This window comes from Oncorhynchus nerka, linkage group LG2 (genome assembly GCF_034236695.1).
Source record: "Oncorhynchus nerka isolate Pitt River linkage group LG2, Oner_Uvic_2.0, whole genome shotgun sequence".
NCBI classification, from domain to species: Eukaryota; Metazoa; Chordata; class Actinopteri; order Salmoniformes; family Salmonidae; genus Oncorhynchus; species Oncorhynchus nerka.
Genome location: NC_088397.1, coordinates 73,367,123 through 73,394,390, shown reverse-complemented (window position 1 = coordinate 73,394,390; position 27,268 = coordinate 73,367,123). Strand labels below are relative to the sequence as shown.

General features: G+C 41.4%; 3 protein-coding genes across 6 annotated transcripts; 2 read left to right on the top strand and 1 right to left on the bottom strand.

Annotated features, from left to right (window-relative positions):
* Positions 1-582: 582 nt before the first annotated feature.
* On the top strand, positions 583-5,786 carry LOC115131625 (uncharacterized). Its single transcript, XM_065002464.1, has 8 exons — positions 583-3,247; positions 3,596-3,716; positions 3,943-4,077; positions 4,231-4,312; positions 4,472-4,586; positions 4,722-4,826; positions 5,023-5,099; positions 5,262-5,786. Exons 1-8 carry the CDS (start codon positions 890-892, stop codon positions 5,353-5,355), a joined length of 3,087 nt encoding a protein of 1,028 aa, XP_064858536.1. The 5' UTR covers positions 583-889; the 3' UTR covers positions 5,356-5,786.
* Positions 5,613-15,745, bottom strand: entpd8 (ectonucleoside triphosphate diphosphohydrolase 8). 4 transcript variants are annotated; one of them, XM_065002466.1, is made up of 10 exons: positions 15,304-15,738; positions 14,275-14,425; positions 13,703-13,820; positions 13,108-13,258; positions 12,504-12,663; positions 11,431-11,661; positions 10,585-10,851; positions 10,337-10,447; positions 9,326-9,457; positions 5,613-6,183 (listed from the first exon to the last, which is right to left on the bottom strand). In XM_065002466.1, exons 2-10 carry the CDS (start codon positions 14,395-14,397, stop codon positions 5,995-5,997), a joined length of 1,482 nt encoding a protein of 493 aa, XP_064858538.1. In that variant the 5' UTR covers positions 14,398-14,425; positions 15,304-15,738; the 3' UTR covers positions 5,613-5,994. The 4 variants fall into 4 exon arrangements, with proteins under 4 accessions (XP_064858538.1, XP_029537460.1, XP_029537465.1 ...); XM_029681600.2 differs by having other exon boundaries at positions 14,275-14,414; XM_029681605.2 differs by lacking the exon at positions 14,275-14,425 and having other exon boundaries at positions 15,304-15,745.
* Positions 15,746-23,021: 7,276 nt separating this feature from the next.
* LOC115142106 (pseudouridylate synthase TRUB2, mitochondrial-like) lies at positions 23,022-26,952 on the top strand. Its single transcript, XM_029681577.2, has 8 exons — positions 23,022-23,294; positions 23,950-24,087; positions 24,250-24,324; positions 24,478-24,539; positions 24,892-24,973; positions 25,080-25,152; positions 25,413-25,549; positions 26,358-26,952. Exons 1-8 carry the CDS (start codon positions 23,177-23,179, stop codon positions 26,699-26,701), a joined length of 1,029 nt encoding a protein of 342 aa, XP_029537437.1. The 5' UTR covers positions 23,022-23,176; the 3' UTR covers positions 26,702-26,952.
* Positions 26,953-27,268: the final 316 nt, after the last annotated feature.

Genomic DNA, 27,268 nt, shown 5'->3' with positions numbered 1-27,268 from the left:
AACATACAGAAAAAGTTAGAGAGGTGGAGGAGATAGAAGTAGAAGTGAAAATAGTCGCAGAGAGCGAGAGCAACCAAACTCCCTCTGACACAGCAGCTCTTACAGTAGAGGCCCAAGAGTCATGTGACATGGTTTGTATAGAGCCATATATAACATCACAATACCTGGAAGACAATAATCCCTCATTAAATGAGCTCACAGAATTAAATATGTCTCAAACTGAAAACCCATATCTGCTGGAATCACCTGACACTACAAAGAAGAGAAGGAAAAGGGGCTCTACTCGTCAGAATAAAGGTAAACAAGCAGAGACAGACTTTGGGGAGAAACAAGACGCCAAAACTGGAGACACAGACAAATCCCTACAACTTCAGGCATCCATTGCAGTTGTGGAATCCTGGTCCTACAGCAACACAGAAGAGCTCCTGGGTCCAAAGGAAAGTGAAACGGACACTGAGTGTCTTTGTTTGCTTCTAACACACTCGACAAACCGGATGACAGATGGAAAGAGGAAGTTGGTGAGGATATTGAACCTAGTAGTGAAGCTGTAGTTAGTTATAGCAGTGAATTGCTTCAAGATACTCTTGGAACCGAATCACTCTTGCATCTGCCCCTAGACCTTACGTTGCAAGTTGTTCATGGATTCGCTGCTGAACCCATAACAGAGGAGTTGAAGAAAGAGGAAGAGAGGAGGCAGGAAAGTGAGCATGCCGAGGTGGAGTCCTCCACATTTCTCAGCTCTAGGCAGTCATTAGATCAATCCCTTGAGTCAGACACTTTAACCAACACAGAAGAGTTTGAGTCATTCAATAACACAATAATCCTCCAAAGTGGAGAAGGTGACGAGAAACTTGAACCTGTTGTAAATGAGTCAGAATTGCAAGATGATATGAACTCTACTGGTCCAGGCAATCAGGAAACGTTGCACCAAAGAGATGAAGATGATGACTTTGTTGATCTGATAGTTGAGGAAAACATAGTAATGGCAAATATAACTCATTTTAGACAACCAGACCATGTAGAAAGCATTGAACCTGAACAAAGTGAGGATATGACCTGCTTTTTACAATCAACCCCCTCAGACAGCTCTTTGGGTCATGACAAAAGTGCTCAATCAGAATCCAGGAGAAGAAAGATGGGTTCAACTCGCAGGAATCATAGAGCTATACATGAGGAGGAAGAACATGGAGAGAGTAAGATGCATGGATATCGTTACCTTTATGATGAGGGAGAAGAGGTCATATTGGGAAAAGAAAGAATGTTTGGCATCGAAGACACTGAGTTTGAAATATCTATGGAGCCTAAAGATAGAGCCAGTGTAGACGAGAAAGAAGGAGAGCAGATGGAAAAGGAGAATTTCCAAACAGAGGAAGACACAGAAAACATAGAAGAGCCAGGAAGGAGGTTGGAGTGGGACATGGGAACAGTGGAAGGATCTGGTGTTGAAACATCGGAAGAGTCTCTGATGTTATTGGAACCGGAGCATGGAGCAGATGAGGAGAAGAAAGGAATGGAAGAAGAAAGTCTGATTGAACCCACCCCTTTTGATCAATACATCGATTCATTTGGTATTGCAGATCAATTATATAACCAAGAGAAAGGCAACAGATTCACTGTAGACTCTGTCAATACAGAAACTGAGAGCAACAATGAAGCAAGCATGGCCCACATAGTTGACCCAATAGAGCCCTTCAGTGTTGGACTGGACCAATCAGGAGACACTTTACTCAGGGAGGAAGAAGTTAGTGATTTCACACTGCTTGTGAATAATTCTGAAGTGATCAAGTGCAGCCAAATAGCATATGATTGTGCTCTTACACTAGAGTCAGATGACACTTTCAGCACTGATCCCAAAATCTCTCCTAGTCAACTCATCCAAACTCCATGTATGGAAATCACTAACCCCTTTCTCAAACCATTATTACCGCAGAGTATTCAGGGGAATGAGGGTCGTGCAAACACTGACCCCAATACCACAGGGGGACTGGACACATCAGAGGTCATGTTACTCAGCGAGGAGGAAATGAGTGATCATGTGCCGCTTGTAAATGAAGTGAGTGTCAGTAGCCAAATGACGTATGATGATAGAACTCTCACAACAGAGCCCTGTCAAACAGATGAGGCTTTGAGCACTGATCCCAATATCTCTGCTAGTCAACTCAACCAAACTCCATACTCGGATGAAAGCCATAACTCTTTTCCCAATTCACTCTTACTGCAGAGTGTTCAGGACCAAGGTGATAACGCAGCAAACATCAACTCCAATCAGAGTCCTTCTCCAAGCAGGAGGAGAAAGATGGGGTCGACTCGTAGGCATCCTAGAGGTGTACAAAGAGAAGAGGAGGACACAGAGGAGAAACAAGAAGGGGAAATAGAAAGCACAGAGATAGAAGACAAGAGAGAAAACATGGATGCAGAGGAAGGTTCTTGCATGGAGTTTGAAATGTTGATGGAATCTAAGGTTGGAGCTGGTAATGAGAAGAATGAAGGAGAAGAGAGAAATGAGGAGACTGTCCTGACTGACCTCAGCTGTTCATTCAGTACTTCAAATCAAGAGAGAAGAAACATGGAGACTGACAATATAGAAAGTGAGAGCCAATCAATTATAAATCATTCAATGACAGCAAAACTCATGCTTCTACGTCAATCAGATTTCTCTGAGATTAGGGAAACTCTTCACAACCCTGATGTTCCTAATCTTGAGTCCCACTTGACTGAAGACACACTGATTTCAACAGAAAAAGTTAGAGAGGTGGAGGAGATAGAAGTTGAAGTGCATACAGTCATGGAGAGCGAGAGCAGCCAAACTGACACAGCTGCTCTTACAGTAGAGGCCCAAGAGTCAGGTGACATGGTTTGTATAGACCCTTACATCTCTGCTATTCAACATACCCAAACAGCTGACATGGAACAATGTCTGTTAACACAAAGTAATAGCCCCAGTCTTCCTTCGAAATCATCTCTGTCTCTGAGTTCCCAATCTCACGAGGATGTTGGTGAATCCAAAGCTACAGGGAAGAGAAGAAAGATGGGCTTTACTCATCGGACACAGGGAGGACTCCACGAGGATGAGAAGCAGGAGACAGGAGAAAATATAACAGAGGCAGAGGTCAGAGCAGAAACCATTGGAAATCCAGAAGTCAATGCTGTTTTGGAAAGATTTCAAGAGGAGCGCAGGGCTGAAGCTGTCAGTCTGGAGGACCAACAGGAGATACAGAGCACAGAGAAGGAGACAATACTCATAGAGGTACTCTGGCTTTCCTTACAAATGGCTTCACTTATTTTATTGAACTCATAGCATTCTTGACGTGTACAAACACCCTGAGTATTTGAGGATATTTGAGTATTCAACATTTTATGATAAAGAGCTGCAGTGATGTCACAACTGAAATTGTTCATATACTGTAAATCTGAATTTGGCCCTAACATTTCAATATATGTTAAACATCTGATTTGTTACTTTTAAATGTTTTACATAGTGTGTATACCAGACAGTATATAGAATTTTGAACACACAAGGATATTTCACATTTCATTTTGAAGAGATTATCATATCCTGTCCTTTGTGTGAGATGATGTTTTCTATTTGTCTAAGGTGGTTGTCTCAAGCACGGTTTTGAGTGGAAAAGGGTCTGAACCAGTGGCTCCAGCTCCACAGCCAGGCCCTGGGAATAAAAGAGGTCAAGAAAAGGCAGAGCTTGTGGAGAAGCCACCGGGTAAGTATCGAATAGCAACAGTGAGGATGTACAAGTGGGATGGAAATGTTAGTCTTGTGTAAGTAAGCCCACCAGGCAGGAATCACCTGGAATTAACTGCTGGATATGCACTGTTGAGGCCCTTTGCTCTCCACTTGTAGCCAAAGGAATAAGTCAAGTTAGGTTTGAGTGAGATCAGAGAAGTGATATCAACTGTAATAGACCAGTCTCTTTGATCCCCCTCCAGGTACCTTCGGAAGCTCTGGCTCTAGTTCAAACCCCTACAACGTGGTGATGGTTGGAAACAGCAGTGTGGGAAAAACCTCCTTCATGAGGCGTTTCCAAAGTGGAGAGTTCTGTCTGCACCACGATGCAACCATTGGTGAGTATCATCATCCTTGTTGTATGTTTGGCATCATGCCCTTTCATGTCATGCGAAGAAATGAACACACCATGGTATTACTGTACATTATTCATATTACTCATTCATGTCTGGTTTCATGTTTGTTTGTTTGTGTGCTTATCATCTGAGCAGGTATTGATACCTGTATACAGTCTGTGACAGTGGATGGCAGCCCAGTGACTCTACAGTTATGGGATACTGCAGGTCAGGAAAGGTGGGTCTCTAACCTAAGTTCATCACAATTGTTCATTATATGTAATGCATCGATACAGAATCTGTTCCTCTGTCCTAATTTGAACCCTCCATGTGTGTGTTTTATTTGTTAGTATATAATTACATACATTTTATACTATTGTTACATTCTACTCCCCAGATTCCACAGCATCACCAGACAAGTGTTCCACAAAGCCCAGGGTCTAATGCTGATGTATGACATCACTTCCTCTCAGAGCTTCTGTGACATCTGCTACTGGGTCAATTGCATTCAGGTAGGGGGCATTTAAATCATGCCTTTAATATTATAATCAAAGAACAACTATGTAACAACACAAACAATTGTTTGCAGGATTCACAGTTCTTCCACTGGTATCTATTGTACTGTCATAACCTTTTGTATTTTGTAGGAGGGGGCTCCAGATGATGTCATCGTTATACTCCTTGGGAACAAGACTGATTGTGCTGAACTAGATCGAGAGGTTCAGACTCATGAAGGGGAGAACCTTGCAAAGGTATGTTGACGTTACTGTAACTTTAACAGGCAGAATGTGGGCGACTGGACAGTAGGATTTACAGGTGATATAAATGATTATTTTACACTTCTGTAGCTGGTGCTGAAATTGACAGTGGTAGCAAAGCAGGATTGAGATCATTCATAATAAATACAAATAATACTTTTATTGATGATACTTGCCCTCACTCTTAAAGGGGTACGACATGCACTTTATGGAGTGTAGTGCTGCAACAGGTGACAATGTGACTCTGTCTATGGAAACTCTGGCAAGGTAAGACATGCCGACAGGTCTTCCAAGTACAGTAAAAGCTATTGTTTGTTTGTGTTGTTGTGTGTAGTCTGGATTTGGCTGCGTATTGTCATTATCTGCAAGTGGAAGAGGACTCTGTTCTGTGAATATTCAAACATTGATTTGGTGTGTTGTTGCTTCAAGGATGCTAAAGCAGCTGGGTGAGCAGACAAGACAAGAAGAGGGAAGCTTGGTGTTGCAGAAAGAACCGCCAATGAAGAAATCAGGCTGCTGCTGATCAAGGTGGAGAAGATTGGTACATGTCATAATCTGCAGCACATACACGCACACACGTACGCACCCACGTACGCACACACACATGCATTTGTGCCCTATAGCCCCTTATGAAAGTATTTTTATTTCTAAATGTTCTATATGTAATATAGCAGATTTAAATGTTAAAAACATTTGTCAGTGCATGCCAAAGCATATACTGTAGTGGTAGTAATGTAACGCTTGAGATGATTCTCCCTTTTCTACTTCTTTCAAACACTGTTTGTGGGGGGAAAAAATGTATTTATTAGATTATGAAGAGATATATATTCATAGCAACACTATTTATTTACAGTTAGATAGTGTCATATTACAATTTATTGTTGGGTTTCTTTTTGCTTGAAAACATCCACCTATGCAGTTTATACAAGCCTAATAAATACATAATACATTCAATTGCCTCCATAATTCCAGTCATATTGACAGAAAATATTACAAATTATTTCTTTAACTATTACTGTGAGTTCCAGAAGCTGCCACGCTCGTCCGATCCGTCGATCTTATTGACTCACTGCTATTATCACATTGTAATAATCTGTATGGACTAGAAGAGACTAGAAGTCAGAGACGTTCAGAGTGTGATTGCATCGATTGTTGTGTTGCCTCATGGGTTCCAGAGCAACAGTATGGCTAGCACCAACAGGCTGAGGAACACAGCAAACGTTATGAAGAAGACTTCTGCTGCCCACTGGCCATGCTGCACACCTGTCACCACCAGGGGGCGCTCTGAAGGGATCAGGTTGGTCAGGTTCAACATGTAGCCCAGCGTCCAGTTGATGTCTGTATCTGCCACCTGATAGACAGTGATGTATATAAACATAAGCTGTGTTTCAAAGATCATTTGTAAAATTCCAATTAACTTCACAGATCTTTATTGTAAAGGGTTTAAACACTGCTTGTTCAATGAACGAGAAACAAGTAATAAACATGCACCTGTGGAATGGTCGTTAAGACACTAACAGACGGTAGGCAATTAAGGTCACAGTTATGAAAACTTAGGACACTAAAGAGGTCTTTCTACTGACTCCCAGGGTCCCTGCTCATTTGCATGAACGTGCCTTAGGCATGCTGCAAGGAGGCATGAGGACTGCAGATGTGGCCAGGACAATAAATTGCAATGTCCATACTGTGAGATGCCTAAGACAGCGCTACAGGGTTACAGGATGGACAGCTGATCGTCCTCGCGGTGGCAGACCACGTGTAACAACACCTGCACAGGAACGGTACATCCGAACATCACACCTGCGGGACAGGTACAGGATAGCAACAACAACTGCCTGAGTTACACCAGGAACGCACAATCCCTCCATCAGTGCTCAGACTGTCCGCAATAGGCCGAGAGAGGCTGGACTGAGGACTTGTAGGCCTGTTGTAAGGCAGGTCCTCACCAGACATCACCGACAACAACGTCGCCACAGTTGCTGGACCAGACAGGACTTGAAAAAAGTGCTCTTCTCTGACGAGTCATGGTTTTGTCTCAACAGCGGTGATGGTCGGATTCACATTTATCGCAGAAGGAATGAGCGTTACACCGAGGCCTGTAGTCTGGAGCGGGATCGATTTAGAGGTGGAGGGTCCGTCATGGTCTGGGGCGGTGTGTCACAGCATCATAGGACTGATCTTGTTGTCATTGCAGGGAATCTCAACGCTGTGCGTTACAGGGAAGACATCCTCCCTCATGTGGTACCCTTCCTGGAGGCTCATCCTGACATGACCTTCCAGCATGAGAATGCCACCAGCCATACTGCTCGTTCTGTGCGTGATTTCCTGCAAGACAGGAATGTCAGTGTTCTGCCATGGTCAGTGAAGAGCCCGGATCTCAATCTCATTGAGCACGTCTGGAACCTGTTGGATCGGAGGGTGAGGGCTAGGGCCATTCCTCCCAGAAATGTCCGGGAACTTGCATGTGCCTTGGTGGAAGAGTGGGGTAACATTTCACAGTAATAACTGGCAAATCTGGTGCAGTCCATGAGGAGGAGATGCACTGCAGTACTTAATGAGGCTGGTGGCCACACCAGATACTGACTGTTACTATTTTAACCCCCCCTTTTGTTCAGGGACATATTATTCCATTTCTGTTAGTCACATGTCTGTGGAACTTGTTCAGTTTATGTCTCAGTTGTTGAATCTTGTTATGTTCATACAAATATTTACATGTGTTAAGTTTGCTGAAAATAAACGCAGTTGACAGTGAGAGGACGTTTCTTTTTTTACTGAGTTTATATGCATGTACAGTCGTGGCTAAAAGTTTTGAAAATGACACAAATATTCATTTCCACAAAGTTTGCTGCGTCAGTGTCTTTAGATATTTTGTTACTATGGAATACTGAAGTATAATTATTAGCATTTCATAAGTGTCAAAGGCTTTTATTGACAATTACATGAAGTTGATGCAAAGAGTCAATATTTGCAGTGTTGACCCTTCTTTTTCAAGACCTCTGCAATACGCCCTGGCATGCTGTATGCTGTCAATTAACTTCTGGGCCACATCCCAACTGATGGCAGCCCATTCTTGCATAATCAATGCTTGGAGTTTGTCAGAATTTGTGGGTTTTTGTTTGTCCATCCGCCTCTTGAGTATTGACCACAAGTTCTCAATGGGGAGTTTCCTGGCCATGGACCCAAAATATCAATGTTTTGTTCCCCGAGCCACTTAGTTATCATTTTTGCCTTATGGCAAGGTGCTCCATCATGCTGGAAAATGCATTGTTCGTCATCAAACTGTTCCTGGATGGTTGGGAGAAGTTGCTCTCGAAGGATGTGTTGGTACCATTCTTTATTCATGGCTGTGTTCTTAAGCAAAATTGTGAGTGAGCCCACTCCCTTGGCTGAGAAGCAACCCCACACATGAATGGTCTCAGGATGCTTTACTGTTGGCATGACTAAGGACTGATGGTAGAGCTCACCTTGTCTTCTCTGGACAAGCTTTTTTCCGGATGCCCCAAACAATCGGAAAGGGGATTCATCAGAGAAAATGACTTTACCCTAGTCCTCAGCAGTCCAATCCCTGTACCTTTTGCAGAATATCAGTCTGTCCCTGATGTTTTTCCTGGAGAGAAGTGGCTTCTTTGCTGCACTTCTTGACACCAGGCCATCCTCCAAAAGTATTCGCCTCACTGTGCGTGCAGATGCACCCACATCTGCCTGCTGCCATTCCTGAGCAAGCTCTGTACTGGTGGTGCCCCGATCCCGCAGCTGAATCAACTTTGGGTTGGGCGCCCTGAAGCCTTCTTCACAACAATTGAACCGCTCTCCTTGAAGTTCTTGATGATCCGATAAATGGTTGATTTAGGTGCAATCTTACTGGCAGCAATATCCTTGCCTGTGAAGCCCTTTTTGTGCAAAGAAATGATGACGACACATGTTTCCTTGCAGGTAACCATGGTTGACAGAGGAAGAACAATGATTCCAAGCACCACCCTCCTTTTGAAGCTTGCAGTCTGTTATTCGAACTCAATCAGCATGACAGAGTGATCTCCAGTCCTGTCCTCGTCAACACTCACACCTGTGTTAACGAGAGAATCACTGACATCATGTCAGCTGGTCCTTTTGTTGCAGGGCAGTGGAAATATTTTTGGGGAATTCAGTTCGCTTGCATGGCAAAGAGGGACTTAATTGAATTAATTGCAATTCATCTGATCACTCTTCATAACATTGTGGAGTATATGCAAATTGCCATCATGCAAACTGAGGCAGCAGACTTTGTGAAAATTAATATTTGTGTCATTCTCAAAACTTTTGCCCACGACTTTATATAATAGACACACAGCTTCATTAAGGCAGCACAGCTATTCACATTTACTGCCATACAAGAACATTCCTTTTTTCATGATTTCTGTGGTAAAATGTCTTTCATTCTATGTCCTTGAAGCAAAATCTTTCGAATTGGATGTTGATGTTTTACATATGTCAATACACAAGTGTTAAGCACACACCTGTCTCTGGAAGTATATATTTCCCCAGGTCTGGTTGAACTTGTAGCCGTCTAGTAGTACTGTCATTATGTAGTTTGCTGAGGCACAGTAATCACGAAGGTACTTGTCCTTTTCACTATACTCTGTCTTGAGCTGCCAAAATAATTGATATTATCACAAACAAAGTTGTAGTAACATTGGGGCCGATTCTGACCCGAGGTAAGTGGTGTACATGGAGGTGAAAGAAACGCACACCTGTTTAGGTGAGGTGCTGGCTTGCGGAGTAAAACACATGAAAAAGAAAAGGAGAGTCACACACTCTAGGAGCTCAGATGCAATAATTGAATAACCTAATAACCAACGTTACGACAGACAAGCTGTCTTCATCAGTGGCGTAAATGGAACATAATTCCCTTTTTATGCACTTTTCTCTCTATGTGTATTCTGACCTTGAACTTAAGCGTGAGAATAGCATGCTATTCACCCCCTATTTGTTGGGGGTGGCGATCAAATAAATGAAGGTGTGTAGACAGATATGCTGTATTCTGACCTTGACTTATATCCCTAATAATTCCACCACCTTTACGTGTGAGGAAACCATGAATAACGTGGAGTCTACCTGCCGGTCCCAAGTGGAAAAAGCATCAAATTAATTTTTCAGATAGAAATAACACCATTCTCCATGCACTGTAATTTACAACTTGATAAGAGCTACAGTAGGTAAATTATTAATCTGTTTGGATAAATGCATTGTAAATATAAATTACACTTGTTTTAGATCTATTAAAGTTTATGAAATGCTGTGCCATTATGCAGTATTTAAATTACAAGGCTTTTTTGCTTGCAGAGATGGGCCCTCTCAAATGTTTTAATTACAGGCTACCTTAATATTCTCTGTCTCCTATTTCTATCAAACCACCGTTGTGATGACACAACATTAGTAGGCGTGATTGCCAACAACAACGAGATGCCGCTCGATTTTAGGAAGTGTACTGGTAATGTGGAAGGTCAGCAGAGGTCTCTATATCTCACCGAGTCCCAGGTCCTTTTACAGAATGTGTCTATAGTTGTGGTAGCCTCAGCCAGAGAAGGCTGAGGAGCCAGACCAAGGAAGTCAAAGGTATAATAGTATGTTGAGAAAGCCTAGGGAGAAGGAACAGTATGATGGTGACAATATATACTGTACAAAGTTCAGACATGTTTCAAATTGGAGTGTTTGATTGAGCCTGCCTGGAGTGCCAGTTGAGTGGGCTTTGCGTAGATATAGGATGAACACTCACAAAGAAGTCGCCACTGACTGGGGGCTGGTATACCCCGTTGAAGCCACAGTCAGGAGCCAGGGAGCAGTCAGTCAGGTTCATGATGTTCTTCATCTGGTTGAGACATCGCGGTGGCTCACTGGTCCCTGTGAAGGTAACCTCTGAGGCCGGATCAAAGGTCACGGGTCTGGCAACGCAGGGGGAGTCATAGAGGTCACCCAGAGTCAGGGTTAGGTTGTAGCCCAGGTGGTAGCAGGGGTGCTTGACTGGGCGGGTAGACCCACTCATCTAAGAGAGGAGGAAGTTTGCTTGAATCAAAAGAAAAACAGCCCTTTAAACAGCCATAAAATGCTTCTGACTCAACTGAGAAGCATTCAGTCAAACAGATTTTGGGTAATTAGATTGGCCCAAAGATATTTATGACGTGCTTTAAAGCTGGAATCCATAGCGGTGAAACTGCCACGTCTGTTTGCGTAAACAACAAAGTGGCTACTTTAAACAACGAACATTGTTTTTCCCCCTCGGACACCATTGCACGTGCAATAAAACAGCAGAGTATGTACTATGATTATTTTTACCACGATGCAGGATGCTCCTCTGACCAGTTACAATTTTTTAAATCTAAAAACAATAATAAATGCACCTGAGGCATCCAGTGGCGCTGTTTCAACTTATGCAGATCTTAGCTTTAAAGAAGGCCTGGGTAAGGCCAAAACACTACTGCCTGTTTACACGTTTCTATTCCTGAAAACTGGTTTTATATTGACATGTAGGGGAACTTTACCTGGCATTTTTCCAGTACCCAAAACCATTCTGCAATTTCTTTGAGTCATATCTAACAGGTGACCAGACAACTACTCACAGTACCTTCAGTAGATGAACCTGTAGCTGCCTCATGGCCTGGTCCTTGCCATAGCACAGGTAGCTGTGTGTGTACACCTCATATTGGTAACCATAGAGCTTGGGTCCCAGGGCGGAGGCAGGGTCCTGTACAGGCTGGCCGGGGGTAAAGGATATCTGGGTAGAAGAACCTCCCATGTCCAGGGCGCCCCAGATCTTCCTTCCTTTAGGGCTCACCCATTCTCCCTCAAAGGTGTGCTGCTCAGGAGAAGTACAAATACTGTATGTTAGCTATAATGTTAAACTGCAAAGACCTGCAATTCACCATTATAACAAGCTTTTACAGTGGTTATAAATTGTACTACTACTGTATATCCACAAACCTCTGTTAATTTTGCCTAAACAAGGTTGACACCATTCGGGAGTGTGTGTGTGTGTGTGGGTGCGTGTGCGCGTTCCCTATATTTGTATTCATATTTTTTATTGATCCCCATTAGCCAAAGCAGCAGCTACTCTTCCTGGCGTCCAGCGAAATTAAGGCAGTTTAATGTTAATGTTAAAAACATTACAATACAGTCACAGATTTCACAACACACTGTGTGCCCTAAGGCCCCTACTCCACCACCACCACATATCTACAGTACTAAATCGATGTGTATGTATAGTGCGTATGTTATCGTGTGTGTGTGTGTGTGTGTGTGTGTGTGTGTGTGTGTGTGTGTGTGTGTGTGTGTGTGTGTGTGTGTGTGTGTGTGTGTGTGTGTGTGTGTGTGTGTGTGTATGTGTGTGAGTGTGTATGCATGTGTCTGTGCCAATGTTTGTGTTCTTCACAGTCCCTGCTGTTCCATAAGGTGTTTTTTAAAATATTTTTTAAATCAAATTTTACTGCTTGTGTCAGTTACTTGATGTGGAATAGAGTTCCATGTAGTCATGGCTCTATGTGGTACTGTGTGCCTCCCATAGTCTGTTCTGTACTTGGGGACTGTGAAGAGACCTATTGTGGCATGTCTTGTGGGCTATGTATGGGTGGCCAAGCTATGTGCAAGTAGTTTAGACAGACAGCTTGGTGCATTCAACATGTCAATACCTCTCATACACACCTTGATGAAGCTCTCTTGTAGATAGTTGATGGTGATCCATCCGTAAGCCCCTTCCTCCATCCCAGATAAGATCCGTGCCCCCCGGAAGTCAAAGGGATACCCCTGGATCACCTTGGTTACCTGCTCCAACACCTGATAAGACTGGGTGTGATTCTGTAGCCTGAGGAGAGGAAAATATTCAGCCATTCTTACCGGACAATGAAAGTAGATTTCATAAATGCTACTTTATTATTAAAACCAAGTTCTGCAGCCTGAAAGAACATACATCACCCAGTCATAATGTACAGGAGGTTAAATACACTCAGAAAAAAGGGTTCCAAAAGCTTTGTGGTTCCAGGTAGAGCCCTCTGTGGAAAGGGTTTTACATGGAATCCAAAAGGGATCTTCCTGGAACCAAAATGGTTCTTCAAAAAGGGTCTCCTATGGGGACAGCCGAAGAACCGTTATAGGTTCTAGATAGCACCTTTTTATTCTTAGAGTGTAGTCACCACATAGATTAGTGGGAGGTTTTCCTTGCACATTCATTCATAAAGTCGTAGTATTGGGATGAGGTAAATGAAAATGATTAAACCTATCAAGATAACACTGTGCTGTCTTGACTTACTGCAAGAGTCGCATGCCAGCGGTAGCACCAAGGTACACAGGAGTTTCCCTCTGCTGGTTTGCAGGGACGGCTGCCAGTGCACTTTCCAGGCACTTCCTCAGACTGAGCCCTGCACCAGGTGGGTCCTGGGCATAGCTAGAGATGCCATCTCCTACGGACAAGCAGGGGACAGAGGTGTGAGTCACTGGTATATTTTTTTATGTGACAAACATTATTGGGTGGTACTGGGTGATTTGTCTTGGCCCTTGCGATCAAGCTGCCATGAAAATAGGTGTAAGATGACTTAAGGGCATATTCTAACTTCTTCCTTCTAGGGGCAAATCCTAACTACTCTCCCATTGACATCAATTTTGATTGACAAATTCCGGTAACTAAAATCCCAGATGAGGAACTCCAGGTTGGAGGCTGCCCCTGCAGCTTATTCCCTCTACATTCCAAAACCTGGGAATTTTGGGAAAGTTACTGGAATTTTTTAAACCTTAACGTCATTGCATGACTAAGTGAAGATTTGCCTTACGTAGAAGTTAGTATTCACCCCTAAGAGATCAAATAATAGAGTAGTAATCATGGTTCACTGACAGCACTCAGCACTGACCGTCAACATCACAGACCAGCATCTGTGACACCACCCCAGTGTTGTTTTCTTTGTTGCCAGGCCAACGATACATGTAGAGAGAAGTGTGTGTGGATCCAGCATCGAACACCATCCCATACTGAAGGACACACAGAGACAGAGAAGTCAAATACCAACAGAGAGAGAGAAACTAAGAGTACTTCGTCCTTACTGGGACAATCTCATAAATATACATTTTTCATAAAGTCCCATATTAATGTTGAGACATTTTTGAGTACCTACTTTCCCATATTATTGTTGAATATTGTCCCATATTGGGAGCTTGACAGGGGCCCTGTTGCATCCTGTGAGGTATGTGCTTTGTGAAGTAACATTGATGTCTGGGAAATGATGAAGGAAATGTGATATCCAAACGGGTCAAGGGTGGAATTAGGAGGGAACGCGTTGGAACGGCGTTCCCAAAGTCAAATGATTTCAACATGAAAAACGTCGATTTTTAAGGTGAATTTTAGGATTTTACATGGGTGAGTTCCCAGAGTGAATATTCCCCAATTACTGTAGTTACAACCCAGGTAACAGTTTTTCTTCATCACCTGCATGCGATGGGGGAGATCCACCAAGTGGTGCTGAACTAATGTGAGGATTAGAGCGATGATGCCCACACATCCCATCACTACCACCACTGCAGCCAGCGCAACCTGTTTCCCCATTGACATCTTCCTTCCAAACACACCTGTAAGCCCACTCTCCCGGACACACACACACACACACACAGGGTAAATTACACTTTGGTCTTGTTTTTATGCCACCATCGCGAAAGAGAACATCTGTTTTACCAGTGACATCTTCATTCCAAACACACGTAAGCCCACTCTCCCGGACAAACATACACACACATGGCGAATTTGTTGAGAACTAATCAGCTGTCTCTCTAAAATCAATCCTTTGATTATAAAAACAAATTACACTGGAGTTTTTTTTCATGCCATCAATGTGAAATATTACATTGTCACCGATCTTCATTCATAAATATAACATTATTTATAACATTATAACAGTACTAGTTTCTATAAATAGGCACAATGTACACAGTCTATCCCAAAATAATGTATATCTTATCTGATGTATCTGCTTTATTTTATCAGATTCTTATCAGACTCGTTACAGAGTTGGCAAGGACAATATATATATATATATATATTCTGATTCAGATTTTACCACAGCAATTGTGAGTTTAATGTATTTATGCCACTTGTCTCCTATGCCACTGTCTCCTCTTCTCCAAAGGTGTAAAGAACTGACAAAGACTATTGTACATTATGTGATCTTAAAATGCTGTCTGTACATCCAAAATATACATATCGCTTAACAGTATAGTTTTGTCTTGGTTTACTGCATAGTGCTATTATAAAGATGTTAACATGAGAGAATTTTGCCTAACGTATTGAACAGATAATGCTGCCTTTGAAATAACCATGAAAGACAAATAGGAGCAGTGACTGACTAGTAGTCAACCATTAACAGAGAAAGCCCCTGAACTGTTCTATTAAAACATGAGATGACGACAGGAGTTTTCCACTTGATCCTCCATGGTCCAAAATGGTCAAAACAACTGGACTTACCTTCAGAGAAGTTTCTTCTCTGTGATCTCTTCTCTCTGACCCCCAGGTCAAATTAGAAACAGATGCGTTACCTTAGAAATGTTTTGCAAGATCTTACACTGACCAGAGTATAGGTGTTCTCCCCCTTTCTCTTGTGCTCTCACTGACTATCACTTACGCACTCTCTCTGTCTCTCTCACTCACCCTCTCTCTCTCACTCTTTCCCTCCCTACCTCACGTATCCCTAATAAACTCACACTCTCTCTGTCTCTCTCACTCACCCTCTCTCTCTCACTCTTTCCCTCCCTACCTCACATATCCCAATAAACTCACACTCTCTCTCTTCCTCCCAAGATCTGATACACTGTACAATTTGTCATCTTTCTTCCTCAAGTGGTAGGCTGAAATGTAATGTTAGAGCCCTCACAGCTACTCACGAATTTGAATACATTGAATATGTGGACATTTGAAGTATGTGATGTCTCATGCTTGACGTAATGCTGACAATGCTGCCTTTGAAATAACCATGAAAGACAAATGTTTGAGCGTTCAACACTTGACTTTGCACTTGCACACAGGGCAGGACAGTGTTTCCAAGAAACTGTCTCTTATCTTTACTGAAACCACTAACAAGATACTGTCTCTTATCTTTACCGAAACCACTAAAACCAAGCCCTACCCTCAGGGTCAATACATTCCTCAATAGAGCCCCACAGTGGAGGTGTCATGATACCCATAAAACCTATCGGTCAAACAGGGAAAAGGTTCCAATCGTTTTCCACCATCATTTTTTCCCCATAGCTCATTTATGAAACACTTAAAATAAGGGCTGTGTTTTGTGTAGGCTTACCCTGGCGTGACGTTTTGATAACCATGTAAATCTTTCTCGGACAAGGTGACTTTTATCAATATATTTGCCTCTATTTACTCTCAAATTCGAAAATGCTAATTAGCATTAAAGTAGACATTATGCAAGACTACAAATCCCTGCAAGCTTCTGCACGTCATCTCGAGCTGACACGTTTGCTAACAGGTATTGTGTCAACTTAAAACTTGCACAAGAAAGTTCACAGAATTGTGAATTTAAAGAAATGTAGCTAGTTTATTAATTACAACATTTTGTTAATATGATATAGTTAATCCAGAGATTCTTACCTTTGCCTCAAGTCGTCAGACTCATCCAGATCATGATGGCATTTGTAGTTCTTCACATTAGCAGCTAATTAGAATTTCATTTTTGGGTGGTAAATACAGGCGAATATATTGATAAAAGGTACTTTTTGCTAGAGAGATTTACACTGTTATCAAAACATCACGCCAGGGTAGGCCTACATGAAAGACAGCCCTTATTTTAAGTGTTCCTAAAATCCCTTATGTGAAAAATGAATGGTGGAAAAACTATTGGAACCATTTCCTTGTTTGACCGCTAGGTTTGATAGGTATTATGACTCATACTGTGGTACTCTATAGGTGCTCACCAGATTAGTGCCATAGGAGCAACACTGAAGATTAAAATGTCAACAAAACAAGCACGGGTGACAAAACATTTTTCTCTGTTATTTCGAGATGAGCTAAACATGCAGAAAGAGGAGAGAAATGGTCTACAAAGCTGGCCACATTAATATTTTTATGTTGATGTTTCTGAAATGATATTTGGCTGTAAAGGCTAGCATGAGGGACAAGTATCTAGCCACAATGAGGTTTACATTTACATTTACATTTAAGTCATTTAGCAGACGCTCTTATCCAGAGCGACTTACAAATTGGTGCATTCACCTTATGACATCCAGTGGAACAGTAGTGCATCTAAATCTTTTAAGGGGGGGGGGGGGGGGGGGGGGTGAGAGGGATTACTTTATCCTAGAGAAAGGTCAGCTAACCTTGTAAACTACCTAGGCATAATTAACTAGCTAGCTACTAGCTAGTTTAAATCCTCTCACGATTGTAAAGCTAACCTTTAATTTTACCTAAAATGTTAGCTGTGTTAGACACACAAGCTTATCCAGAGTCAGTGATACATGAAGCAGCCATGTACTATTAGTGGGAGGTTTTCTATTCATGGGAACTGCAATAATTTTGCTAGAAACTTTTCTAAAATAAAGGACATAAAATAAAATGAACCTCATAAAATGTCACCTGTAATGCTCATCTCCTTTAGCCTAATTCTCCTTTATTAGTACCTCGATAACACAGCTTGGATTTACACTAAACAATTTTATATGTCAGCACTTACAGGGCATGTACAAAATCTAGTATATGGTTTGCCTCATATACATTGTCTATTTTAAATTGAGAAAATACACTGAGTATACCAAACATTACGAACACCATTCTAATATTGAGTTTTCAATACCCCTTTCAAAGGTGCTTACATTTTTTGTCTTTCCCATTCATGCTCTGAATGGCACACGTACACAATCCATGTCTCAATTGTCTCAAGCCTTAAAAATCCTTCTTGAACCTGTCTGTTACAGTCCCCTCCCCTTCATCTACGCTGATTGAAGTGGATTTAACAAGTGACATCAATAATGGATCATAGCTTTCACCTGGATTTACCTGGTCAGTTTATATAATGTAAAGAGCAGGTGTTCTTAATATTTGTATACTCAGTGTATAGCTCAACATGTAAACAATGTGTGAGTTCAGCTATTCTCTGCCTCAGATGACAGATGCCCATAAGCCCAGTAATGCCATCATGCTGTAGGCCTATGGCTGCATTGGTGATGCATGCCATATGATAAGCTGCTAAATGGATTCACATAGCTGACATAATGAGAGAAAGTGACAGACAAATAAAACAGATTTGAGATCTTACAAATAAACAAAAAGGAAATGTTCTATTGAGAATACAACACATAAACACAGACACATTATAGACAGAATCCCCTCCCCTATTTATTGCAGATTGTGATATGTGATTAATCAACAGACACTGGTTCATTTTGAATAATAGTTTAACATTTAAAACAAGGTTAAACACTTTACTTCAAAGAATTAACACGTCATCACTTCAATACATACAAATAAGCTAACTGTATGTAAAGATTAGACATCTTAGTCTAAACAACAATAGATAATTAAGTGGTAACAAGTAGACTATAATTACTGAAGCATAATTTCAAGTGAACAAAAAAACTCCATACCAGTGGTGGCCAACCTTGCTCCACTGATCCCTGATCTACTAGGTGAGCCGACTTCTTTTCCAGCCCAGCAAAAGCACACTTGATTATCAACTCATTAAATTTGATAAGTTAAATCAGCTGCTGGGCTGAAACAGAACCCTGCACACCCGGCAGACCACAAGCAGGGTTGGCCTGCTCCAATTGTAATAGGTTTATACATTGTGTGTGATGTTTAACTGTATTTTTGTATACAACATTTGCTAACATAGGTAGGCCTACACATATAACCCATGGCATATAGGATATATCCTTAGTCTCTTGGGACCTCTCTCTTTATCTGCCTTCACAACTTTCCATTTCTAAGGACCGAAAACATCACAAAGAAACAGGCTTCATTATACACAAATTAGAGAGCACTCTATATTATGTTGCTATTATCTCTCTGTCCTCAAAGATTTCCCCTCTAGGAGCTGAAACTGGAGAATCTTTACGTAATGTCCTCCCACAAAATTACCTGCCCTATCCAGTAGCCTACAATCTCCCTTTAATGACAGATGGATCTGCAATTTCACCCAATTTTCCATGGCTGTTATCTACAAATGCATTTGGAGACTGTGTTTTTAATTTACAATGATTACATCAAGATATCTAACTAATAGGAAGTTAGCACCCTTTTTTTCTAAGAGTGTAACTGTTACTCGGCTGTCCCCATAGCAGTACACTTTGAAAAATCATTTTTGGCTTCGTGAAGAACCCTTTCCACAGAGGGTTCCAAAAGGATTCTACCTGAAACCAAAAATGGTTCCACCTGGAACCAAAAATGGTTATCCTATGGGGACAGCTGAAGAACCCTTTTGGAAACCTTTTTCTACGAGTGTAGCTTGATGACATTTGTATTTATTTTAAATGTTTTATTTCATCTTAATTTAATCAGGTAGGACAGTTGAGAACAAGTTCTCATTTACAACTGCGACCTAGGCGGGATAAAGCAAAGCAGTGTGACACAAACAACAACACAGAGTTACACATGGAATAAACAAACGTACAGTCAATAACGCAATAGCAAAAAATCTATATACAGTGTGTGCAAATGAGGAAAGATTAGGGAGGTAAAGCAATAAATAGGCCATAGTGGCAAAATAATTACAATATTGCAATTAAAAACTGGAGTGATATATGTGCAGAAGATGAATGTGCAAGTGGAGATACTGGGGTGCAAAGGAGCAAAAAAATGAATAACAATTTAATTAACTTAGCTAAACAGCGTGTACAGTTAGCTAGCTAGCAGCTAATTTTAGTTAGCCAACAATGTGACCTAGTGGCCTACAGCTATCTAACTAGCTAATAATATATTGTCTTTTAACATTTTAAAAGTGTATTTATTTACCTGAATTGTTTTTCTCACTGCCTCTGTTTTTTGTGTCCTGACAAAAACAAAATGGTGGTCAATCTTCACAATATTTTTCAGGGTTTGCGAAGCGCAGCCAGGTGGACAAGTGTTTGTTATCAGAGCGGTTTAGAACGTGTTGTGACGTTTGACTTTGGTGGATATAACGTTTTGTAAAGAAAACTTGTCCACTTCAAATACACTATTAATACATTTTCCCCATGTGTCCATAATTTGGTTTGTGTAGTTTCTCAAAAGAGTTGGGTTACATGTGAAAGTTTTGATATATTCACATATGCAATGTTTCATCACATAATACTGTTTGTTGATAGTGTGCTTCGCAGAGCTTTGCATGTTGTTTCAGAAGTCAGTGTGATGAATGAAAACTTTGTTTTCTGAGCCAAGGACAGTGATCTTGACAGCCATCATGCGCCACACAACAAACTGTAGTAAAGGAGGCACAGACAGCACAGTGTGAAAGAGGAGGCACAGACAGCACACTGCAGAGGTGGCACAGACAACAATTCACTTTACACTGAAAACACTCCGATATAAGTTGTATGGAGATATCAATGTTATGTAACTTGACAAATAAATAAATGCCCATCGTTTGTTGCTATGGCAATGGCCCTCTGGACTCCGAGCACCTGTGTGAGCACCCTCTCCCATGTCTTTTCTCCACACTCACTTTTTGCTCCCTGATTAGTCCGTTACAAAAACTTACCTCTGGCCTGTGCCTCCCACACAAAGACTGCAACCCATCAGAGTCAATTATAAATTAACGTTTAGGATTTATAATGTTTAGGTGTGAATAAAACCTATCAATAATCAATAATTACAGATCAGTTCACAGAATACCTATGCTTAATTCAATTGTGCGGCATTACAGAAAACGTGATAATTTGCACAAACATACTCAGTAATGCACGCACGTCACACACAAACACAAGTTGCTTTGTAGATGGAGTGATCGGTGATTCATTTCTTCATACCCATTTGAATAATTAAGAACTATTTGCACTAAGTCTGTATCAATCACCAAATCTCAGGACATTACCTGAAGCCTCATAGAACACTACCACTGAAGTATCACAGAACTAGTGTTGCGAAACTAGGAATCCATAACTGGGATTTCTGGAAACCCTGAGAATTTGGGGAAAGTTACCAGATTTTTGCAACCTTACATTATATAACATTACTGGGCTACTGAAATTCCTTAGGACATTACCGCTGAAGCTCCATGGTTAGGCTAGTGGAGTCGTCTCCTCTGACACAAGCATACAGTTTGATATTTGTGGATACAATGTCACATATAGCACTGGACACAGGGTAGGCGGTATCATCTTTATATTTTTTTGTACTAATTATGCATTGAGTGTTCTGTGTGTTTTATTATAATGTTTCTAATTAAAGAGACATTGGGGGCGCGGCATTGCTGCCAGACCCTGAGCTCACCTGCGTGAATAGTTTTTTTTTGTTTATAGTTATATCTGGGGGTGCAACTTTCACTGGGGACAGGGGGGACATGTACCCCTCACATTCTGAAATACCATTTTTGTCCCTCCAGTTTTATAAATTGGAATCTGATACAAAATGAGGCAACTGTGTGCTTTAGGACCATTCGGAAGACTCTGAGCGGTCAGGTAGGCTGTTTTGAGTGTTTATCAGACTGGATAATAAAAAATAAAAAACATCAATAATACCAAAAAAAATTGTTGGTGAATAACCTTGCAGATTAGAAACAAGAACTTACAATTCATTCCAAACACAAAGTCTGCATGTCACGACTTCCGCCGAAGTCGGCCCCTCTCCTTGTTCGGGCGGCGTTTGGCGATCGACATCACCGGCTTTCTAGCCATCGCCGCTCCATTTTTCACATTTCCATTTGTTTTGTCTTGTTCCATACACACCTGGTTTTCATTCCCTAATAACACTACTTGTATTTAGTCCTCTGTTCCCCTCCATGTCTTTGTGTGAAATTGTTTCGTGTTACGTGGTTATCGTTACGCGCCAGACTGGGTTTCATGTTTCTGTGTCTTTTGCACAGTTTGTTTATTTTGGTATTTACAGTGTCTTGTATTGAACATTATTCGCGCCTTGCACTTTTGCCTTGTGGGCTGGAGGTTTTTTAAGAAGCTGCATTCTTCTGTTATTTTTTATCTCCTGCCATAATAAATGTGCGCTTGTTCAATACTCACTGCTCTCCTGCACCTGACTTCTCCACCAGCAGCGCACAGCCATAACACCCCATTTCAGGACATGCATATATGCTAAGCACAAATATTGCTGTAGCGATGCTACACTTCTAAAGCCAAAGTTGCGCACCTGGTTATATCGTTAAAATTTGTTTTGTTTTGTCTCAATCCAAGTGCGTCGCAAATTTGAAAGTGGATTGTACACACTTTCTTTAATAAATGGATCACTAGTCACTTTAATAATGTTTACATATCTTGCATTACTCATCTCATATGTTTACAGTGGCGGATTTAGGTATAGGCGACATGGGCAGCCGCCCAGGGCAGCATCTTCCCGGGGGCGGCATGGGAAACCCGCACAAAAACATTTGGAATGGTGAAATTTGTGCAATCAATTTTCTATCGGTCATTTGCATGTCACGTCAATGATATCATATGGGACTGTGGATCAATTAACCTTGTCGGAGTGGGTGCCCTGATTCTAGTTTGTGAGCTAGGCACAAAAGTGGGGGTTCGCCAAGGGAGCCATACAAGCTAGAACCGTCACTGTATGTACAGTATATACTGTATTTTAAACCATCTATTGCATTTTGCCGATGCAGCTCGGTCATTGCTCATCGATATATTTAGATGTATATATTCTTATTCCATTCCTTTATTAGGTAGTTGTTGTGGAATTGTTAGATTACTTGTTAGATATTGCTGCACTGTCAAACTAGAAGCACAGGCATTTCGCTACACTCGCAATAACATCTACTAACCATGTGTATGTGACCAATAAAATGTGATTTGATGTGTGACCTTCTTAATCCTAATCGCCATAATGAACAATAAAGTTGTATTCTATTCTATTATTTTGATAACTCTAACTCTAACATTTATTTATTTGGGTTTAAGTTAAATAAATACAATTCAATTTAAATTCAATTCAAGGGCTTTATTGGCATAGGAAACATTTGTTAACGTTGCCAAGGCAAGTGAAGTAACTACTCCAACTCGTTAGGTGGCAGTGTTCTGGAATATCTAAATCACGTCTACGCGTGCGCATTAGTTCCACATGTTGACATTGTCGAGATGTGAAACATTGCCAGGTTGGAACTGCGTTTATGTGAAATTTGACGAAGTGTAGCGTTATTTAACACCTTTTATGGGTAACAAATGCTGGACAATATTTGTTGAGATCTAGCGTCATGGCGAGGCCATCTGTTCGCGTGTTTCATAAACTAGAGGGATTGTTTTCCATTTACAAACCCCCCGGTGTCCACTGGAAACTCGTCCGGGATACCATCGAGACAAACCTGCTCAAAGGTACTGTAACGTTACTGACACTAGCATTTACTTTTGCACTACAAATGCAACATAATCCCCCATGTTGTTATTTTGATAATTGCATGCTTAATTGTAGTTTGATTAATCAGGCTGTAATACACAATGAATTGGTATATTCAGCCTGGAAATATTGCCTGCAAAATCGTGTAAATGTAACGTTACCTTACAAGCCTGAATGTTGAAAAAAATATATATTTAAGCTTACTCTACCTGTTGTCTGTACGGTTTGCACTATAGCTGCTCGTAATTTGAGACAAAATATCCACAGGAAAGTATTTACCCGACATTTTAGAGAGCCGGTAATGTTTAGTAGTAACGTTATGAGTTGCTACTGCTGTTACCTAATGGGTTTACCACTCGACAAGAAATGCCAGCAAGGGATTTCCTGTCACATGTCCAGTTCATTCACAGCAGTGCAGTTGAAGGAAATTAGAGAATAATTTTACATCTTACATTTCTAGTCATTTTAGCAGACGCTCTTATCCAGAGCGACTTAGTAGCAAGAGCATACATTTTCATAAAAAATATTTGTCCTGGTCCCCCTGGGAATCGAACCCACTACCCTGGCATTTCAACCACCATGCTTTACTGAGTCAGGCGGGACCGATGATGTTGATGCAATCTCTTTCCAAAGGGATAAATGCTGCCCCTCCTCCAGCCCCTCGTCAGCGGGTCCAGTTTCTGGCTGAGCCCACCAGTGTTGTGGCTGAGGGTTCCAATGAGCTCACCCTGTCTGCAGCCTCTGTCCCAGCTCTGGCTCATCACCCTCTGGGTATGTTCAGGTTCACTGTACAATCACTTCCAAGTCTTTCATGACCTGTCCCTTACACAACCTATAAGTGCGTTCACTTGTATTTTAAAGGTGAGGCTCTCCATATCGTAATGATGCTGGATTTGTGTGAATTCAATAACGGTCTTACTGTTTTCTTGTCAGTGAGTGGACCTGAGTTCCAGCACATAGGAGTAGGAGTGGGACATCGCCTGGATGTATTCTCCTCTGGAGTTCTAGGTGGGACTTTCTGTCATGTCCTCCAAATTACAAAAATATATATATACTGCTGAGGGATATGCTCATTTGAACCACATCGTGCCTGCATTACTGCACCGATATAAGTTTTCATGTTAGATCATGTACATCATCATGGCATCTGTTTCTCCTCAGTTCTAGGTGTTGGCCAGTCAAACAAGGCTCTGACTGATCTCTACAGATCTCATGTCACTAGAGTAAGCGTTCATTTTTATTTTATTTTTTATTTTACCTTTATTTAACCAGGCAAGTCAGTTAAGAACAAATTCTTATTTTCAATGATGGCCTGGGAACAGTGGGTTAACTGCCTGTTCAGGGGCAGAATGACAGATTTGTACCTTGTCAGCTCGGGGGTTTGAACTTGCAACCTTCCGGTTACTAGTCCAACACTCTTAACCACTAGGCTACCCTGCCGCCCCATCTCTATTTATGTTACAAGTAAAAGAGCATACAGTTTATTGGAGGTGGAAAATCCATATGGCATCGTTCTGATAGAATGCCGAGATTGCCATGATGCATTTCTTGTTCAACTTTCGATAATTTATTCAGGATTATACATTGGAAGGTGAATTGGGGATGGCCACAGATAATTTCTCTCACACAGGCCGCCTCATAGAAAGGACCACATATGGTAGGTACAGCAGCACTTTATTTTTTTGCCTTTCACCTTATTGAAATAAATACAGAATCTATAAAAACATTATTTTGACTGTAGCAACCCTTGACATGCCTTCCAGATCACATTACACGGGACAAGCTGGAGAGAGTCCTGGCCATGATGCAAGGATCCAATCAGAAGGCCCTGCTCACGTACGTCCACCATTCATTCTAGTTCTGTGGTCCACCTCTTTATCCCTCTCTGTTCACCTTACTTTATCTACTCACTGAACCAAGGTATATTGCAATTAGAGCATTTCCATAGACCTGTACCAATTCAACCCCATGACTTACCAAACTAATGCTGTGATGTAAGTGCCAGTCAGTTGTTGTCTGTGTCAGTGAAAGCTTATTTGTTATTTTTGCTATACCTAGTGTGTGGAGCAGTGTAGGATAACTGTTTGCTCTGGCAGGTACTCTAAGGTGGACATGAGCACCCAGGGGGCCTATGAGCTGGCTGTGAAGGGGGAACTGCGTCCCGACGGGAAGTCTCCCCCTATTATGACAGGCCTGCGTTTATTACACTTCCAACCACCCCATTTTACCTTGGGTAAATGTATTGCCACCTCCAGTTTCACCTGTACTGTACAACACCCTGCTAGATAGACACTTGATCACACACAAAGACACAGGGACACACTCGCATGCAATAGGACATGGCACATGGCTCTTTCTAACTGATGAACTGCAACAGTTGCATTAGATATGTATCCAGTATTCTTGAATAGTGGGGCAATTCCATGATGACAGTGACACTGAGACTGATTTTTCACTTTAAAATGTATGCCAAACCAAAACCAATGATTGCAAAGTTAAACAAACCATACAACTCTATGCACAAGAACTACAGTATAAATAGTTAAATGTAGTTATTGTGCATAGTTGTATGGTTTGTTTAACTTTGCAGTCATTGGTTTTTGTTTGACATACAGTTATGTTACCGTGGAACTGCCCAGTGCTTAATTCAATTTATACACTTGACACTCTTTTCCCAATACATGTGTAGATATTGTACTATAAATCAAATCTGTTACTGTGGAATTGCCCAGTGCTCAATTAAATGTATACACTCCCCTCCCCCTTACCCAATACATGTGTAAATATGGTACTATAAATTGTGCCTATCTGTATTATACATATTTCTCAAATGTTAATTCTATTCTACTGCCATTTACTTTGTTCATATTCTTATTTTTTTACTATTTCATATTGTTAATGCAATGTCAAAAAGGAACCTGCAAGTAAGCATTTCATTGGACAATGTATACCATGCGTGTCCCTTACATACGACTAATACAACTTGAAACTTGCTAATTCAGTTTTGTACATTTCATTAACCAGTTTTCTCCCTCTCGCAGAGGTGCAGTGTTTGAATGAAACCCAGCGGTACCTGTGCAGAATCCTGCATGAAGTGGGCTTGGAGCTCCGCAGCACGGCCTTATGTAAGGGAGTGCGCCGCACTCGAGACGGGCCCTTCACCATACAACATGCCTTGACCCATCAACACTGGACTTCCCCAGATGTCATACAGGCCATCCGACAGTACCGCTCTTCCAGAAAGGCTAGCAAAGCCAAGCACACACAGCCAGGGAAGGATACAGGAACAGCCAGTCAGAGACAGGAGATGGCAGAAGAAGCAGCAGTCACTGGTGATTCCCACCGGTTACACTCTGTATTGACCTCAAAAGCATTTGGCTCTTGATGCCCTGGAATAGATATCCTTGAAAGCTACATCAGCCTCAAAACATACTGGTTTTAGTCAATGAAAACAGGCTTTCACTTCACCTACGAGTGCGAAGCCTGGAGCCTAGGCCGATGAGGATGTGGCTGTTGGAAAACCAATGTTTTTTTTTTTTCATGTGTAATGTCTGCTTTCTTTAGGCCAATGTAAAAATGTATGACCAGTTTGTATTAGTTAATGTCTGTTCTTTTAAATTAAAATATACCAAATTATGTGATCATCTCAATCAGTAGGGGGAAATAAGCTAATAAATATTCTTAGTTTTAAGAAACACTAGTAAGTAGCTTGAGCCATCCCAACATTAGCCCTTGATCATGACCCTCAGTTCAATTACATTACACATAAGTCATTGGGCGAAGGCGTCTTCTGTATAGGGTTTTTTGTTAAGATCCCTGACACTTGTTTTGAACATTAACACGCGTTGCTTGCAGTACAGTTTTGGAAACATAAGGACCTTATTTTTCATATCAGCAAGCAATACGTTTAAAACATTTTTTTTAAACGGTTCAATTGATACACCTTTTTTAG